The sequence below is a fragment of the Volvox carteri genome, assembly GCF_000143455.1.
Source record: "Volvox carteri f. nagariensis unplaced genomic scaffold VOLCAscaffold_28, whole genome shotgun sequence".
Classification (NCBI taxonomy): Eukaryota; Viridiplantae; Chlorophyta; class Chlorophyceae; order Chlamydomonadales; family Volvocaceae; genus Volvox; species Volvox carteri.
In genome coordinates this window covers 132,257-150,216 of record NW_003307571.1, presented here as the reverse complement: position 1 = coordinate 150,216, position 17,960 = coordinate 132,257, and the positions used below count along the sequence as shown (strand labels likewise).

Sequence of the window (17,960 nt, the reverse complement as noted above, 5' to 3'; positions counted from 1 at the left end):
GAATGATTTTCCAATTGATGAATATTTGACTATATGAAGTGTATTGAACATATCTTTGTGCCTGCTACGAGTCCACAAAGGGCAGCGCCAGCGGGCGCAGGCATGGGCGTTCCGCTGGACAAGCAGCATCAAAAGGCGGTCAAGACGTAGGTACAGGGTGCGGGGGCCAAAGTACGGGGCATTGCGTCTATTGCGAAAGTGTGCGCTGAACTTTGTCCCAGTTCTGGTGGTGATGACCTGCCTGCTTCCAAGCAGGCTAGGGTTTGAAACACCTTTAGGAGGCGATATAAGGGTTTGGAGGCGATATAAGGGTTTGGAGCCCCACTGTCTCTAGTATTGGATCGAGACGACTCAGTTGGCTTTGTTAAGAAGGGACCCTTTCAGTTTGTTAAAGTGAAGTTGGTCGAGGCCTTCAGATCAATCTAACTGCGAGATGGTACTAGACAGGGCTTGTCTATGGATATCACGGGTTGGGCAATTATGTCGTCTTAGTAAGGGTGTATTCTGAACCCATGTTGTACCACATGCGGGCTATGGACCTTGATAGGTAACCTTACTCCATGTCTCTCTTTTTTCCCCTCTCCTCCTTTCCCCCTCTCAGGTTGTCAGTAAGGGCGAGTGGGAGTACTGGCGGGAGGCGTACCGGCTATGGGACCGATACGCGCCAATGCCCAAGTCCTGCCGTACGGCATCTATAACGCTTGTCCTGACAGCGGAGCAGGTGCCGTACGTGGGAATCCTGGAGGCCGAGGCCGCGGGCCGCGCCGCCGCAGCCAGTGTCGCCAGACCGCCCTCCGCCGCCGCCGCTGCCGTTGACGACCTGGACATATCCTCCCTGACCTCTATGAGCAGCTTGGACTTCGATGACGCACCCCTGCCAGCTGGACTGACCATCCCGGGGACTACTGCCGCCACGGCGACGACCACGGGCAGTAGCGGCGGCAGTAGCGGTGACGGTGACGCTGGCGCCAAATCCGCTCCTGGCGGCGGCGGCACTGGCAGGACGTCCGTACAGACGGAGACCACTTTACATATTGTCGTACCGCCTGAGGAGCTACGGCGCTTTGTGATGGCGTTGCTGGAGCTACTGCCGTGTCACGTCGGCGAGGGTGCGGGAGCTGCCAGTCTCGCGGTGGCTGCAGCGGCGGTGGGGTCACCGGCGTCGCCGTTGGGCGGAGGTACGGCATCGTCGTCGCCATCTTCCTCTGCCGCCGCAGGTTCGGCCACTGCTACTACCACGCCTGGCGAGTGGCTTCCCGCCGGCTCCTCAACTGTCCAAATCCGCTACTGTCCGATTGTATCCGGCAGCGGGCTCGGATCTTCAGGTCTGGCGGCGGCAGTAGCACCCGGGGGTGTCCCGCCGGGGGCAGTAGTCGGAGGCTCCCCTGCCGTCAGCGGCCTCGCCTCCGCCGCCGCTACTGCCGCCGCCGCCTCGTCCTCCCATCTCCCCCAGGAGCACCAAATGAGCTGCTACGAGCTACGTTGGGCGCTGGGCTCCGCCTCCTTGACAACCGAAGTCTCGGGGCCCTCCGCCGCGGGCACATCCTCCCGAATCAACTTCCCGCCCAGCAGTCCCCTGCGGCCCCGGGGGGGAGGACCCACACCGCCGCCATCATCATCATCATCACCACCACGGGGTGCAGCAGCAGCTGCAGCTAGCACAGTGCGTTGGTGTGCTCCGCTGATGTTGACGAGGGCGCAGCTGATGTCCCTGGTCTACATCTTTACCGACCTGGCGCAGCAACTTCCGGACTTGTACGGCATACAGCCACAGAAGCTTGTCGTAGCGACACTGTCGCCGCTGGAGCGGCTGTTGTCGGCGCTGCAGGGCGCCGCGGGCTCCGTAGTCCGCGCGGCCGGCCTGCTGGCGTTACTTGCCGTACCGCTGGCGGCGGCGATAAAGGCTGGCGGCGGCGACCTGGACGCCATGATGCGGGCGGCGGGACCCGCTGGCGGCGGCGGCCGCTTCGCCGCCGCTTCGGCCTCCGCGGTAAGATCCGTACAGCTCCCACGCCATGACATCGTCGCGGCCGCGCTGCCGCGGTCCATGCCCGCGGCGGAGGCTGACGGGACTCCACAACACCATGCAGGCAGCGGCTTTGCAGCCGCTAGGGGGGTGTCTGCAAGTGAGCTAGCGGCCGTGTGTCGGAGGTTAGAGGCGGCTGTGGAGGGCCGCATGTGGCTGGAGGTGAGCGGTACCCCGGCAGCGCGGTTGGTCACCTCCGCCAGTGGGGTCGTACCCCGCTGGCTGGAGGGTGCCGTACCCGGGGGCCTGATGCCGTCGGGGAACCCCTCCCTGGATTCGGAGCGCCAGGCTGCTGTACTGGATTCCTGGCCCGAGTTTCAGTTGGTAGTTGTAGCACACAACCAGCAGCAGCAGCAGGGCCAGCAGCAAGGACAGCGGCAGGGAGGAGCCGGTGTGGTGGAGGCGAAGGAGGAGGTGGAGGTTGTGGGCTGTCGACCAGTGAACGCGGCGGCCCGGGCGGTGCTGTCCGAACTGCCGCTAGCTGCCGTTTTGCGTGGGCTGGCAGTGGAGAGGGCGGTTTCGGAGCACCTCGCGGGCCTCACCCTGCAGCGGATAGCGCAGGGCAAGGTCACTCCCGGTATGCGCGGGTGTGTGTTTTGTTGCGGTGCGGTGCGGGGTGGCTGATTGGGGGTTGGGGAGGGGGGAGGGGGCCATTGGGTTACCAGTGGCCTCCACGCGTGCCGTCTGTCTCGCGGCGTTGTGGCAATTCGATCGGCAGCTGGGTCTGTTGGTCATATCCTTTCCATCCCTCACCTACATACATCTATTCTCACATACATACATACATACATACATACATACATACATACATACATACATACATACATACATGCATACACAGGTACACATACACACATACACACACAGCTTCCCTCCCGTCTTCCGGCCAGCCCTCTTCTCACACTTACCCTCACCCTTACCCTCGGCACGGACCAACCACCGCACCGCACCGTTCACACTGAAGGTCGTCTTCCCCCCCCCTGCCCACCTGGTGCGCCCTCCTTTTCCCCCTCCGCCTTAGGCCGCTTCGATATGCCGTACAGGGCAGCTAGGTTCAGGAAGCTTTCGGACGCCGCCGTCACCCCTGGGCTGCTGGCGGGGACGGGGGCGGGGACGGGGATGGAGGTGTCCTCCATCGGCGGTGACAACGTCCCGCTTACTGAACATGTCGCGCTGTCATCCTCCACCTCCTCCTCCTCCACCACCACCACCACCAATTCCTCTTCTGCCAATATGATGCAGCAGCAGCAGCAGTTAGAGGTGTTGGTCCCCGTGGAGCCCTCTTCATACGGAGGGGGGGAAACATCAGGGTGCGGTGGGGGGGAGGCCGCCACCGCTACACCCGACATGAGGGGCACGATGGGCACATCACCATCTCCATTCTCTTCTTTATCTCCGTCTTCAGCCTCCCCTTCCACGGCGCCTCCGGCAGAAACAGCTGAGAGGTCCTCCACCCCGGCGGGCCCTGCTACAGCCAAGTCCGGGTCGTCCTCCGCCGTACTGGTGCTCAAATTGGAGCTACATCCCTCCCTTGACCCATCACGTCACGCGGTGCAGGGCAGGGCGGGGGACCAGCAGGTGGGGGGTGGGGGGTGGGAGGGGGAGCACGTCGCGGGGTATGGGCCCGTGAGGAGGGTGGGGCACTGGCTGTACGTTGGGGCCGTCGTACATCTATTCATCCAGCTATTCATCAGACTACATCCGCCACCCGGTCGCAACGCATATCGTTAGCAGCATTAACAGCAGCAGCACCTCCCTCCCCAACTAACATCACCCCACCTCTTACCTCACGCCGTCCTGCGCATCCTTCCGCTCTCCCTGGTGGTGCGGCTGCTCCTGCTCGTCCTCTCCCTCCCTCGCAGCGAGAGTTCGCACAGGCCGACGTGGTCGTACGGCCCTGGTACGACAGCGACTCGTTGCTATGCTGGCTGGAGGGTGGCGTTCAGCTGTCCTCCCTGGGGCCGGAGATGGCCGCCGGGTTGCTGGCACGAGAGGAGGGGGAGCGGGCTGCCTTTCTGATGGCGTACGACAGCCTGACAGGGAGGGCAGCGGCTGGGTCAGGTGTGCCGTACTACGAGGCCGAGCACGACGCCTCCTCCCAGGGACTCCGGGACTTCTCTGCCTTGACGGGTCAAGAGCCGGCGGCGGCAGCGCCAGCCGCCTCCTCTGCCGCCGCCGCCGTGTTGGGTCCGGAGGGTATCGGTGCGGAGGGGGGGGATGCCGCCACTACAGCAGGCGGAGAAGGGGGTAGCGGTGGCGGTGGCGGTGGCGGCGCAGTTGTGAAGCCGCAACAGCTCTCGGAGCAACAGCTGCAGGTACTGCGGGTGCAGCATCGCGTTTTGGAAGAGTGTGGGGAGCGGTAGCCACCCTTGTGTGGGCGGTTGCGGTGGTTGGTGGGGCACAGAGGGAAGAGTGGAGGGGGGGGTCCCCAGGTGGTCGCCGCGGTCGGCCTGTGAGCAGCCTTCCCGCTGGCTCTCCCCTTTGCGCCCCGGGAGTCATGAGGTTTCCCTTCCCTTGTGCTGCCAGTCTGAAAGGGGCAACGGGCCACCTCCGTATTCACCTCCGCATCCGTGTTCATATCCATGTGGGCCACCTTCACGCTCTCTCACCCGCTCTGCGTTGCGTGTTTTGTGCGGGAGCTACTGCCACTGCTACTGCTACTGGTGGTCCTTACTGCATCCCACCGATCTCCCTCTTCCCCCCCGCTGTGTCACCGCCCGCAGGAGGCCCTTCAGCTGCTGCTGGCCTCCCTCCGAGTGCCTCGCCCGGAAGGCGGTGTGCGGGTCGACCCGGGAACCAGCCCGGGGGCGGCGGCAGCAACCCTTCTGGAGCCGACGACGGCACCGCGAGCGGCAGCAGCAGCTAGGTCAGCGGCGCCACCAGGAGGCGGCCAAGGAGGAGGCGGGGACGTGTAGCCCCATGGAAGGAAGGAAACTAGAACGATGAGGTTAAAAGAAAATTCATGGGGACCCGCTGTTGCCCTCCTTCCGACGATGACATGGTGGTGGTGGTGTCCTCGGGCTGGTGCTGCCACCTGGCTCGTGGTGCTGGTGGTGTCGGGCGCTGATAATGATATAGGAGTGAATGATTTATGATAACGATATTTCGGTTGTGGCTGTGGCTGGTTGGGTCCGGAGGTGCGCACCCTAGCGCATGTCGGACGGTGTGAACATTTTTTGTGAGCTGGGTTGCAGGTGTGTGTGTGTGGGGGGGGGGGAGGTGGGGTTCAGTCACGTCAGTGTTGAAGCGAGGGGCTGGGTGTCTAAATTCAGACTGCTAGGCCGTCGCGGTCGCGGTGTGTCGTCTGCGTTGAATGCTGTAGCTTACACTGCTACAGAAGCTGGGAGAGCGAGGGTGAGGGGACGTACAGATATGGTGATAGGGAGCGAGTCTGGGGTGAAGAGAGCGAGTCTGGGGCACATGGGGGTATCCACACACCCTGCCGTCCTGTATGCGCGTATGTATGTGCGATGTTCTGCGCTGCTAACGGATCCAACATTCCGCTAGCAATTTCGTATTATTACTGCCATTGCACCCTAAGTAAGTTGACCTCCTCCACCGTGATGCCTCATTTTGACGGACTGCGGGAGAATTGGGTTGCATTGGCTCGGTGGATCGCACAGCGGTGTGGTGTGATATGGTAAATCACTGGTAAACTGCAGGGGGACTCAGCGCCTGCGTGGCGCTGTTGTGTTGCGTAGCTACTGCCGATACGGCTTCCGTGTGTGTATGTTGTTGGGGGTTGAGTCACAGCTGGTGTGTATGTTGTTGGGGGTTGAGTCACAGCTGGTGTGGACCGCACACCATGTCCTGATCAGGTACGTGACATCATGGCCTCGGTGTCCATGGGGCCACATCACCCCCGGGGCTATGTGCCTGCTGCTGTGGTGTATCCCTCTCTAGTCGGGGTGAAGGGAGAAATTGGCGTGGACACACCACCATGATTTACCAAACAGTGTTGGAGCTCCTCCACGATATCTTTTCCTCCTATCAGAGAACCAGGTAATGTCCAGCAGCCGCTGCCTGGAAAAAGCATCTTGGCAACCTGTCGACCGCCGCTGCCTAAAAGTCTTTGCTGTACCGTCGTGGCCGCATTGCACACGTAGTGCAACCTGTGCCCGTACTGGGCCAATGGATTTTATAAGTCGTATAGTACAGTGCAGCGCCGCGCTTCGCAACATGTTCTGTTAAATCCAAACTAACTGACCAATAATAATGAGACGAGCATGGTTAGGGGGGATGCGAGCTGGCACGTTAAGGGAGTGGATGTCTGGGTGTGTAGGGCCTTTGGCTGCATCCACTACCACAACCGCCATAAGAACAAGGACTTACGAGATGTCCAGCTTTGGGACTGATGGCACAAGCCTGGTAGCCCAAGCCGAGGCAGGCTGTCTTATGCTCATGCCTGTACATCATGCGGTTGTCACCGCCGGCCTTGACCTTACGTCACTCATGCGTTGCGGGGGGGGGGACAATTATTACGACAGGACGCGAATAAGGACCAATTTGTGTGTTACACGCGTGCACAGTATACGACACCCGTTACCAATCAAGGGGCCCCTTTTCAACGTCCCATCTTTAAACCAGTTATAAGGTGGAAGCACGCTGTGGTCACAGTGTAAATGTACATATAAGATTCGGCCACGCCTTGCCATATCTCAGCGCCCATGTCCATCCCTCGGCAAGGTCCAAGAAATCCAGCCCGAAACACCCTTGTGAACTCAACCTCTACCTCCATTGAGTCTCATTTCAGCTTTTGCTCCTCAAATAGGACATGCTTCCCAACTTTTGGATCATACTTCATGAGCTTGATCTTCCAAGGAGTATTCCGGGGGTTCTTTTCTGTAACGTAGAAGAATCCAGTCTTGGCGGTGCTGACAAGCTTGACGAGTAGGCGGGCGCCCTTTTTCCCGCTCATAGCGGCCAGCAATATGCCGTTGCTATCCTCAAGCGTCACACAATAAAAGGAATATCACGAGACGTAGGAGTTTAAGTGTCTTGTCACTCCGTCATAGGCCAAAGATCGTCGGCGACGCCAGTATCTTATGACAGTTCTTATCATGAAACTCGTAAGCTTATCAGGGTGGATAAATCCTAGGTAAGAACCTGGCGCACCTGTTTGGCATATGGTGTGGCGCCGTACAATTTAGCTACGATCAACGAAGCCATAATCAAGCGGGAATAACTCCGGTTTTCTTCCATCCCAACAGGGATCTGCCATGGCCCAAACTCACGGCTGTATGGTCCATCTGACTTATCTCCGGCGTCCCTACCCCAGAGCTTGCCTTACTTATCCAAACACCTAAACACGAGAAGTCTTGGAGGTCACGAGTGGGAGTATGGTATTTCAGACCCATGTTACGCATATCGCCTCTCCTTAACACGCGGGTTAACACGCGACAATTTTGACGCCGTGTACAAGTCGAAACATGCAGTGGCACGCTTGCGCATGTTTGATTCATTGAATAGGACAAGGAAAGTTTGCCGTGTTGCGAGGCTTACTACTTGGTAAGCTTATTCTGCCATGATGCACGAACTGTGAGGCCGGATAATTCCATCTTCGTTCTTCCCATGTTTGGGAGTACCAGCCGGCAGTAACACAGCGGCCCTTGTTAAGCAGCTGCTGAGGTGTCTCTGGGCATCGCACCTGCGTACAGGGTGGACTACTCCAGGAAAGTTGCACACTAGAAGAATGCCGGGCTGAGTGATACACGAAATCGGCATGTTGAGCTGTACCGAATGTACATAACAGGTTGGTGGAGTGGAAATTGTGCTTATGATAAGATGCAAAAGCTTCTAATTAACGTCATCGCGCGTTGTCATACAGCCATTTCACTTGTCTGTACGGCAGCCGACGATCCACCTTCCTTCTGGAAGGCTGGTGAGCGATGAAAGCACATATTGCAAAATAATACTGGCTCGATTTTTGTAATTGGATTGGAAGGACAGACTGACACACACAGCAGCAGCACGTACAGGTTGCGAGGTTGTCCAGCACGCTCAACCTCAGCTGAAATTATTAGCCTTGAAACTGCCATACTCCCACAACACGTGGAGGAGGTGATCGGCCTATAATCTCTGGGCTGGTTCACCTTCGCTACTGGGTTGGTAGCTACACAGGGCATCATCACATCCACTCACTGACAGGCCATTTGACCTGGCAAGACATCAAGGGCAAACTCTGTAACATATTTTTGCAACATCTTCCTGCTTAACCAGTTGCGCATCGCCTAATGTCGTGGCCTGTTCCAAGCGGATTGGCAGCACCCGCCCCCATCCTGCCGATTGTGCCTCTTCCTTGGGCTGGACGCGAGTTTAGACGGCCTAAGGTCGTGGTAGTTCCAGATCACAAATGCGTGAATCGTCGTAAGGCCTCAATTCGCAAAGCGAAGTAAGTGACGCGTTGCGCACCACCTCCTGACTGCCATAATAGCACCACGCGCTGTCCCAGCGTTATCCTCTGTCTTCGAGGCCGCCTTAGAAATTCATCTAGTGGGCTAGTAGTGTCGGGGCACTTGAAGCGTGTGGGGGCTGCCAGCTCGGAGGCCCATCCTTACCCACCACGTGTATTTCTTGCTTGCCCTGTCACGTGTTCCTGTCCACATGTCACCCACATCGTGGTTCCATTTGAAAATTCCTCTTTTGCTTTCGGTTTTCACTCCTGCTGTAGATACGGCGCTGCCATGCTGGCGGGCCTTATCACGGTCAGTCTGACCAAGAAGATTATAAACAGCATTCCGGTCCTAAACATCCTGACACGCCCTCTCCTAGGTGCGCTGGGCTATCTAACTACCTAACTACCTAACAACCTCGGTAGGACTAGTTCTGAACTCGATATGTAACGGATGTTGGTGGCGGAGTGTGGGAAGGGACTAGCAGGCCCGGGGTGAGCGAGGGCGTGCAGGTGCCGTACCTGCCCTGCCGGACGAGCTGGTCGGGGTTAGCACCTTAGCCGCCTCCTTTGGCCCCGGGAAAACCCCAGACACACACAAACATATCTACGTACGGCGCATGTTATGGAAACCACCTCACAGCTTTAAGGCCCTTCGCTTTTGATTGGTTTTCTGTAACGCCCCTTTGTTGAGCAGCTCCTGCCCTCTCAGTTGGGACCGGCGCGCCGCCGCCGCCGTGTGTCCCTGTGACCCCTGCATTTGCCCCCACATGCGCTCACACATCTTCCGAACAACACCTCTACTAACTGTCGCTGCTGCACCTGATGCGGCGATATCCTTGATGCGGAAAACGTCCCTAGTCTTTTCTCTTTGCTCACATGTGCTCAGTTAACTTTCTGCCTTCACGCGAAGGGTTCGTTGCGCTCCGGGGGAGTCCAACCACCCTGCTTGTTGGCACACCGCACGCGCTGTGGTAGCGTGACCCTCTGCTTGTCCGCTAGCTGATAAGGATGGGATTTGAGGTTCCACCGACTTGAGGATCGAACCGACCCGTCCCGACCCGGCAGACCTGGTGCCCACCATCCTGGTGGGCCCTGCACTGGGCGCAGCTCTCATGTACGGCCTGGAGGAGGGGGATTTGCTAGCGGCGCGACATGTCGTGCGCGAGAAGGCGCAGCATGTACGGCAGGAGCTGGACGTGATCGTACAGGATGTGCAGTCCGAGTTTCATGCCAGTGGTCAGGAGTTGGCTCGGCAGCTCGAGAGGATGCAGGCGAGGGCGAGGGGATGACCGGGCGGGAGGGGGGGAGTCTGTGCCCTGCAGTTGACGACACTGCAGAAGGCGCCCTCCAGGTCTGAAAGAAGGATGCAGCACACACACATATGCAGACACACGGGATCAGGGAAATGGGCCCAAAACAAAGTGCAAGGCAGTCACAAGCAACAACGATGCCACCGCTGTACGTCAATCCTATCACCGTATTTTCTGCGTCGTTTTCGCAGAGTGCCGTATGCGCGTTGTGAGTTAGCAGGCAACGGTGCTGCTGGCGGTGGTGTCAGGAGTATCGTCTGCTGTGGCATGATGCGTTTTAACCTGTACTGCCTTATCCTTGTTGTGTACGGCAGACCCCGCTGGAGAATGCGGCGCGCGCTGTCACCGATTCGGTTGCGGAGCTAGAGCGAACTGTGATACCCGCCACGGAGCGTGAGTTCAGGTACGTGTTGTGTGTGGGAAGGGAGGGAGGGGGTCCCGCACGGAGCGCTGGTGAGAGACGAAGCGGAGTGGTAGGTATGAACCTGGTAGCTGTGGTCCTGTAGTTGTGCTTTTGAGTCCTACTTGCGCACGTGCAAACTTTGTCCAAGTTTTACGGATTTGCGATGAAGGTTACTCGACGCTCATGTGCCGCGCCATATTAAAGTGTGAGGTGACGTGGCGATGAACTTGCAAACGAAGTGCGCCGAGAATCCAACCTCCTTGAAGAGCTATCCTCCGATGGGCCAGAGGGCCCGTCCACTGATGGACGGATTGATCGACAGCCTGGATGGTTCAGGAGGGCTCCAGGGGGGCGCAGAGCCCCTGGAGCAAACCCGAAGTCAGATGAACCCTGTTGCAACTCAAGGCACCTCCGTGCTTTGCGGTGCGGTGCGGGGGCTCCCAACTGCAGGAGACTGGAGGCTCATGCGCGGCACTCTTTTCAGGATATTGGTGGAGAGGACCCCCCCTGCGCGCGCGCCTGGGCGGGGCGGTGATGGAGGTGTAGCAGCGGCTGCGGGGCGGGTTTAACTTTGGGGGGTTGTAGATGCGGATTGCTGGCGTAGGTGCAATGTGTAGATGTCATTATGGGCAGTTGGGGTTTGGATGCAGATGTAGGGGTGTGTAGGGAGTCTGGGGACTGCCTCTGTGGAGGCTTTTTCAGTTAGCGAACCAACAAGCAGTGCGGCGTGTCGAGGAAGGTGCCCGGCGTTTGCGGGTGGGGCGTGTCCATCGTGGTGTACACACAGGGGGTGTTGCTAGCGGTCTCAGCGCGCACTAGCCGCCCAGCGAAGTGCAGGCCAGGTGCGGTGACTGTGTGTTTTGACAGGTAGTTCTGCTGGCAGCTTTTCACTGCAGCCACTCCGGTATTCGCAGCGGGTGGGGAGCTCCAGGGGCTTCGGTGATCACCGACGGCCCTGAGCAGTGGACCGGTGCGTGTGTGTGGAGGGGGGGTGAGGGGGTATAGCTACACGTCGCACAGCGACTGCAGCTTCTCAGCCCACATGCTAGCCTTCAGATTAAGGAATCTTCGAAACCGCAGCTGGCTTCCTTGCCGGCTTCGCCAACCGCAATTCACTGTACTCGCGATACTAATTCAAGGCCAACCGCACGTTACACGCCACGGATAGTCCACGGGAGATGGGGACATCCTGAAGCGCTACGCAAGCTCCATCATCAACTCTTTCCCGGAAAGCCGCTCAAAAAGACCAGGGCAGCACCCGCGGCAATGAGAAGCCCTATAAAACAGAAAGCCTGCTGCATTGTCTTGCTCGACATGTTGCGCATCAAGTTGAATTCAGGAGTGTGTGTGTAAGAACTCAGCACCGTGGATGCCGTTCTCCTGTTACTATACGAACCGACCGGGCTGTAGACCCCGTAACCCTCATTCGTAACTGCGGGGTCCGCCATGAAGTCTCCCAGCCGCCCCTCTCCTCTGCCCCAAGAATTACCCGCGCACAGCCCCCTCAATTGGCGCACAGCAGGCCCACAGAAGTAAACTCGGAAAGAAACGTCACGTGGTCAGGGTCGCAGAAAACAGACTGACACAATGTGGCACATGCATAAGCGGGCCATTTCGCTGCCATAACCCGAGTGATCGCTGTTTAGTTCCCCCCGTGGTCGGGTGGAAGGAACATGGGGCTGCTCGTTCGGTCATCATGTATATGTCCTTCGTGTCAGGTGATATGCCATCATGCTATGCGCGCCTAGTTAACACACACGCATACACACACACTCGTTTTGGAGGGAGGCAAAACTTTAAAACTATCTGTTCTGATCTCACGCAAATCTGCGTAGGCAGGTAGTTTGGGCCCCACGCTGAAAAAAACTGCGCAAACGCCAACTCTTGCCACTGGACAGACAACACGACTATACGCGACCAGGTTAAAGCTCTTCTGCTGCAATAACGTCCAAAAGGCATCAAAGCAAGAGGGACAAGGCGTCAAAGGCCAAACGGGGCGTAAGCAAACGCAGTAAGAGGTCAAAGCGGAAATCATTCGTATGAGGAGTCCCATCCAGCTGCTGCATTGGCGTGCTGTTGGAGGGAAAAATAGCTCATACGTACGCACACACACGAATATACATCGTATTTGTCGCGAAACTGCCCCAAGATTTCACATCGAGTACCTGGAGCCCAAACCCTTGAGAACAGAACTTTAAAACCCTAACTAGTGCAGCAGCTGTCTACTCTGAAGCTGATGATATATGAAGGTGCTCCCCGCTGCTCCGACCTGCGCAAATTACCGCAGCGCCTCGAAGGGCACGCTTTCCCAACCCAGCACAACAGCCACACCCCTCTCCTCCGGCCCTCACATGAACCTGCTCCATCACATTACGCATCTCCACCTCTCGTACCTCCCCCAAGCCCCTGCAAATCTGCCTGAGCAGCTGTAACCAAGGTCGGCTTACGACGATTACGACAGTGCCGCCCTATGCGGTGCAGCGCCGTACTGATCTTCGTACTGCACGGCTTCGTGCTGCTGTCTGATGGACCCACTTATGGAGTGCGAAAGCAATGTTGTACGAATTCATACGGCAGGGTCCCCGCAGCGGACCCCCAGCGCTGCATCTGACAGCCAACGAGCCTGTACCCAGCAGCAGCAGCAGCAGCAGCAGCTCTGCTCTCAAGCCTGAACAGGCCCTGGGTCGCCCCTGCCGTACATCCCCAGCAGACCCTTCCAGCAGGGGAGGAGGCTAGGGCGCCCAACCCGAGGGGCCGCCGGCTCCCAACCTCCCCGCCTCATTGCGCCTTCCGGCCCGCCCGGTACACCTCCACGTAACGCTCACACAGGACCTCAATGAAGCTGCTCGTACATGCGCCCACCTGCAGCATCAGACCGTGCGCCGACGCCTGCAGGTCGTGCATCACGACGGCTGACGGCGGCATCACCCCACTGCACACAGCCGAGAGGGCCGCGCTGTCATCCGACGGCAACGGGAGCGGCGGGCTGCGGGCCCAGCGAGAAGCCGCGGGAAGCCCGCCGCCACTGGCCCACAGCGCCCCCCCGCTTCCGCTGCCGAGGCCGCCCCGGCTCCGACGGGGCAGCCCCAGAACTGAGCGTGGTGACTGCAGCGGTGAGCGGGTGGGCAGCAGGAGCAGCGGCGGCGGTGCAGCCTGCTCGTCCAGGTACCCGGGTACCTGGAAGCGGCCGGCATCCCCCGACGAGCCCGCCGGTGTGGGCGACAGGGGGGGAGCCGCACGAGCCTCTGTCATGGCAGGGAAATCGCCGCTCGAGGCGCGGCGGCCGCCAGACAGGAAGGCGGCAGCGCCTGCGACAGATGGTTTCGCGGGTTCGACGGCGCCGTAGGCAGCGTGCTTCCCCGCTCCCGGTGTGGATTCGGAGCCGGCAGATGCCGCCATGAGAGCCGATAGGTCGATGCTAGGAGGTTTAATCCGGTGTCCCGTGCTGTCCCCGAGGGCGGCGGCGGAGACCGAGGCTGCGCCGGTTAACGACATGGGGGAGGGCCAGGAGGAGGTATGGCTGGCGGCGGCATCCCGAAACTGGGCGCCAGGACCCATGACGTGTCCACCGGTGTTGCCACCTGCTACTGCTGCTACTGCCACTGCTTCCACACCCCCGGGGCGACCCGTGGTGGCTGCGGGTGTGGGTGTGGTGGTAGTGTTGGTCGCAGTAGAGCGGCGCCGACTCCGCTCAGACGAGGAGGGCCGCCCTCCTGCGCCACCGTTGTAAAGGCTACTGCTGCTACTGCTGGTGCTGCCGCCGCCGCCACTTGCTGCGCCGCTGCCCCTGGCCCCTGCGGTGCCTGTCAGCACGAACTCTCCCGCCAAGCCACCCGATGTCCCCGCGGTTGCGGCACCCATGGGCTCGTGTTGACCTGAAGACGACCGCCTGACCCTGGCAGCGACCTTGCTGCTGCCACTGCCACTGCCACCACCCGGTGTCGCTGTTTTGGCGCCCCCACTGCTGCCTACAGCACTGCGCGAGGATGAGCGGCCGCCGACCGCCTTCCCTGCGGCAGCGGGGCCTGCAGCGGGACCCGACGGCGAGGTGGGCGACCGGGGCCCCGGGACATGCTGACGCTCCCCCCCAGTGGTCGCCGTGCGGACCTTACTGCCGTCGCCGGAATGGCCGTGGCTGCTCCCGCCGCTGCGATGCGTGCGGCCCTCCGGCCCTGCCGACCGCGACCCGACCCCGCCGCTACCGCTACCGCTACCCCTGCCGCCTGAAGCTGTCCGACCAGTGTCCACCACATGACCCACTTTCAGCGTTGTGGTGGTGCCCGCAGCCATTCCGGCTGCCGCCATGGCCGTCCGGCCGCCGCCAGCGCCATCTGCCCCCGAACTGGATACGCCCGTGCCGCTGCTCCCGGACGGATCCCCCCCGCTCTCTCTGCGACGCGTCTGCGCCCGTGACTTAATTGCCCCAGTCGTGGCTGACCCTAGTGACCCGTGCGACCCAGACCCAAATCCAGATCCTGCAGCGATACTCGTTTTGGGGGAGTTGCTGCTGCTGGGTGACGCACTTCTTAACGCCGATTGACCCGCGCTGCGGCCCGTGGTGGTGGTGAGGGATAGCCGACTGGCGCCCAGGAGCTTCTCAGAGGAGGACGTCGTCAGAGCGGCCGATTGGGACCGCCCGCGGCCTGACGACATCGCCGACATCCCCACCACCGCACTGCCGCCGCCGCTCCCAGACCCCGACGCGGACGCAAGGCTTGACGGCAGCAGTGTGGGCATGGATGCGCTGCCGTCCAGCAGAACGTCGGCAGACGACCCCAACACCGCCTCACTGAGAGCTTCTTTGGCTATCACCGTGCTCCTGCCGCCCGCCGGCGACTTCAGGCGGGCCTTGGCACCCCTGTCATCGCCGTCAGCAGCGGAGGCCCCGGCGACATTGTGTCCCGAGCTGATCACCCCCGTGACCCCGCTGCTTGGCTGCTCTGCTGCCGAGTGGCCCCTCCTGGAGCTCACCCGGTGGTTGGATGCGGCTGAGGATGAGGACACCTGGCACATGGCGGCGGGGGCCGTGGACAGCAGCGAGACGCTGCCGCCAGCCGGGGCGCCGCCCGCGAGGCCGGCGGATGAGAAGCCCTTAGGGCCTGACGACTGCAGCGGGCTAGCGGAAGCCGGCCGCGGCCGCGAGGTCGTGCCGCGGTGGCCGCTGGACCCGCTGACGGCGGCACTGCTGGAAGCCCCTCCGCCAGCGCCACTGCCACTGCCACCGACGCCACTGGTCGCGCCTATCGGTGCGCCGAAGGTCAAGGGAGCTGAAATGGGGCGTTTCACGGATCCCGATGTGCCCGTACCCTGCAGCGAAGATGAGGGCGCAGCGCAGCGGCCCTTTGGTGGGGTTGCGCCTTCAAGACTTTGCAGCTGCGCACCAAGTCATGTCGTTAAGTTCTGAAATGTGGGGAGGTTGGAAGTGGCGTACAAGCGCCCTCCTGACAGCTTCAGCAGACCAAGAGTACCCCACAAAGCTATTTCCACATCCCGGCTGTCGCTAAGGACGCCATAGCAAGGGAAGTGGCAAACCTATGTCCGCTTCGGCTGCTGAATGGGTGCGGCAATGTCAAAAAGCTTGCTGCAAATGCCATCGGTTCAGATCGCATATCGCAACGCTTTCCAATAACGCCATGAGCAACATGACTCTACATGGCCCCCCTCCCCGTCTGAGTATGCGGTTTTTCCCCTTTGTACTCCCCATTCCATTTATATTTATATTGTGTCCTGACCTGCAGCTGCTGCTGGGGCCCTAGGAGCCTCTCCAGCCGCTGATGCGCCTCCTGCACCGCCGCGGACGCCCCGGCTGCCAGTCCTCTGCCCCCCGAAGTCCCCGCAGCGCTACGCCGCCCGCCGAGCAGCTCATGGCTGCCGTACGCCAGGGAATTCAGGTAAGGGCTGATGGGTTGGTGCGGCCCCGACCTGCGACGGTTTTCATATTTGAGTCGTTTGATGCTGAGGGCGAGGTGATGATGCGGCCGTCATCCCTGACTAGACCTGCGTGCTGATCCATTCGCTGCATACAAACAACATGCGACTCGCGAGCTGACCAGGAACTAAGTTGACGCGCCGTTGATCCGCTAGATTTGGTTGGATGCTGGTGGTGAGTTGCCGAACCCAACGAATACACTCTGAAGTCGGATGGGGTGAATGGCTTAGGGTGCCCCTCTAGCAGGGGAGAGCAGGGAACTGCCTCGGGAAGGAGGCCGCTGGTGAAGCTTAACCACCCTGTAACAACATCAACATGCGTAGCATCTTCCGTTGAAGGCAGTCCTAACACTTAGGGACTAAGGGTTTGGGAAAGCAGTCGAATGACTTCGCGTGTTCGAGCGGGTTGCAGAGGCTGGCGACTGGGGGGAAGGGGGGGAGGGCAGCAGAGCCGCAGCGGCTCATCGGGTTGTGGCTAATGGGATTGTGCAGTGCCACGTGAGCCGCATGCCGACCAGACTCTGCAGGCGATGCAGGCGATGCAGTGAGGTACCCATCCGTGCATGAAGAGCGCACACGACGGCGTTGCAGGGGTCACCATCTGAGTACGCGCCGAAATTAGGAATCTGCCCGCTGTCACTGACAGTCACGTCGTTGCACGTATATGATTAACGCACAATGCAAGCAAGCGTTACGTGTAATGGCTCACCCCCTCCCCATAGGACACATGTCACACCATCGGCGTCGTACGCAGTTGCCGTAATATAGTATGGCGCCTGAACCTGTGGTTGTAATATGGCCCTTTGGGGGAGCCCCTACCTGTCGTGGCCTAGCTGAACGCCCGTGCTCCTCCTTCCGCCGCTCCCTCCAAGAGACCGAGTTGGTTCATCTTTCGATGTGGCGCCAGTCCGTGCACCTGCAGCACGGATTCAACAGAGTTTTATGCCACACCGTACACGCTGGCGCTCGACGACTCGTCCAAGCGGCGGGGTACGTGACCCAGGGCCCTACATCCCTTCACAATCGAGAAGAATGAAAAGTGAACCGCACCTTGTATTTGGAGCTCTAAGGTTGACCCAGTCCTCATTCGCAGCTGAATACCTTCCTATTTCGCAAATCTCCAGAAAGGACGCAACGCCGGGCGTTCAGCACACTTGGTCCTACAGATAAGTAATTAGTGTTTTTGCCTCAGGCGGTCACGTCTGAAGCGTCTGCCGGCGACCTGGCACGCATAGATTGACGGACCATGCATTTTTGTTCTTAAAAATAAGGTTCTGCATTTTGATTAAAACGAGGCAGTTCGGGATGTGGACAGGAACACGAAAAAGACTGTCGTTATTGCTGCTGATGAGGCTTAAGTTTAATGTGTGACCTGTTTTGCTGCACATAAATAAGTGATGGTCATGTTACGAGGCCTACCTAGGAACGCGTTAGATGAGTACCAATTTGCACGCCAAGGATGCAGTACATTTTGATCGCCGTCTTTTGACTGTAGCCATTTCGCTGAATGAACGATAACGCTTGATTGACGTAGGTGATTTCATGCTTTGCATGCACATTGACAATGTTTGGCGAACAATCAATGATATTCCCTGGAAAGGGATGAACCCCGTTGACACTGTGAGACGTCTAATAATCCCCATATGCAAATGTGCGTGTGTCTTCTGCATTTCCTTTGCGTCGCACGGGGATAGGCTCCGGCTGTCGCGCGCGAATGTTGTGCTCCAATCAAGGCTACAAATACATACACGCGTAAAGCAACAGAAAGCTCCGCAATAATACAGGCAGTGGCAGCGAACATGTCATTAGGGTACGTTCGTGGCCAGCCCAGTGCAATCCTACTGCGGAACACAGGGTCTCTCGAAGGAACGAAGCCTCCCAAGCGGATGCGCGGCACCA

At 59.6% G+C, this 17,960-nt stretch overlaps 2 protein-coding genes across 2 annotated transcripts; both read right to left on the bottom strand.

Annotated features, from left to right (window-relative positions):
- Positions 1-6,522: 6,522 nt before the first annotated feature.
- mrpL33 (mitochondrial ribosomal protein L33) lies at positions 6,523-7,100 on the bottom strand. The gene has a single exon (XM_002952113.1). The coding sequence runs from the start codon at positions 6,942-6,944 to the stop codon at positions 6,771-6,773; it is 174 nt and encodes a 57-aa protein (XP_002952159.1). The 5' UTR covers positions 6,945-7,100; the 3' UTR covers positions 6,523-6,770.
- Positions 7,101-10,834: 3,734 nt separating this feature from the next.
- Positions 10,835-16,790, bottom strand: VOLCADRAFT_105379 (uncharacterized protein; the record flags this gene model as incomplete). The annotated part of the gene is made up of 4 exons (XM_002952112.1): positions 10,835-11,088; positions 12,996-15,440; positions 15,866-16,088; positions 16,771-16,790. 4 exons carry the CDS (start codon positions 16,788-16,790, stop codon positions 11,077-11,079), a joined length of 2,700 nt encoding a protein of 899 aa, XP_002952158.1. The 3' UTR covers positions 10,835-11,076.
- Between the last annotated feature and the right edge of the window lie 1,170 nt (positions 16,791-17,960).

What these genes read in the sequence shown, in the direction of transcription:
- mrpL33 (XM_002952113.1), bottom strand. Translation starts at nt 6,944, where the DNA reads ATGAGCGGGAAAAAGGGCGCCCGCCTACTCGTCAAGCTTGTCAGCACC.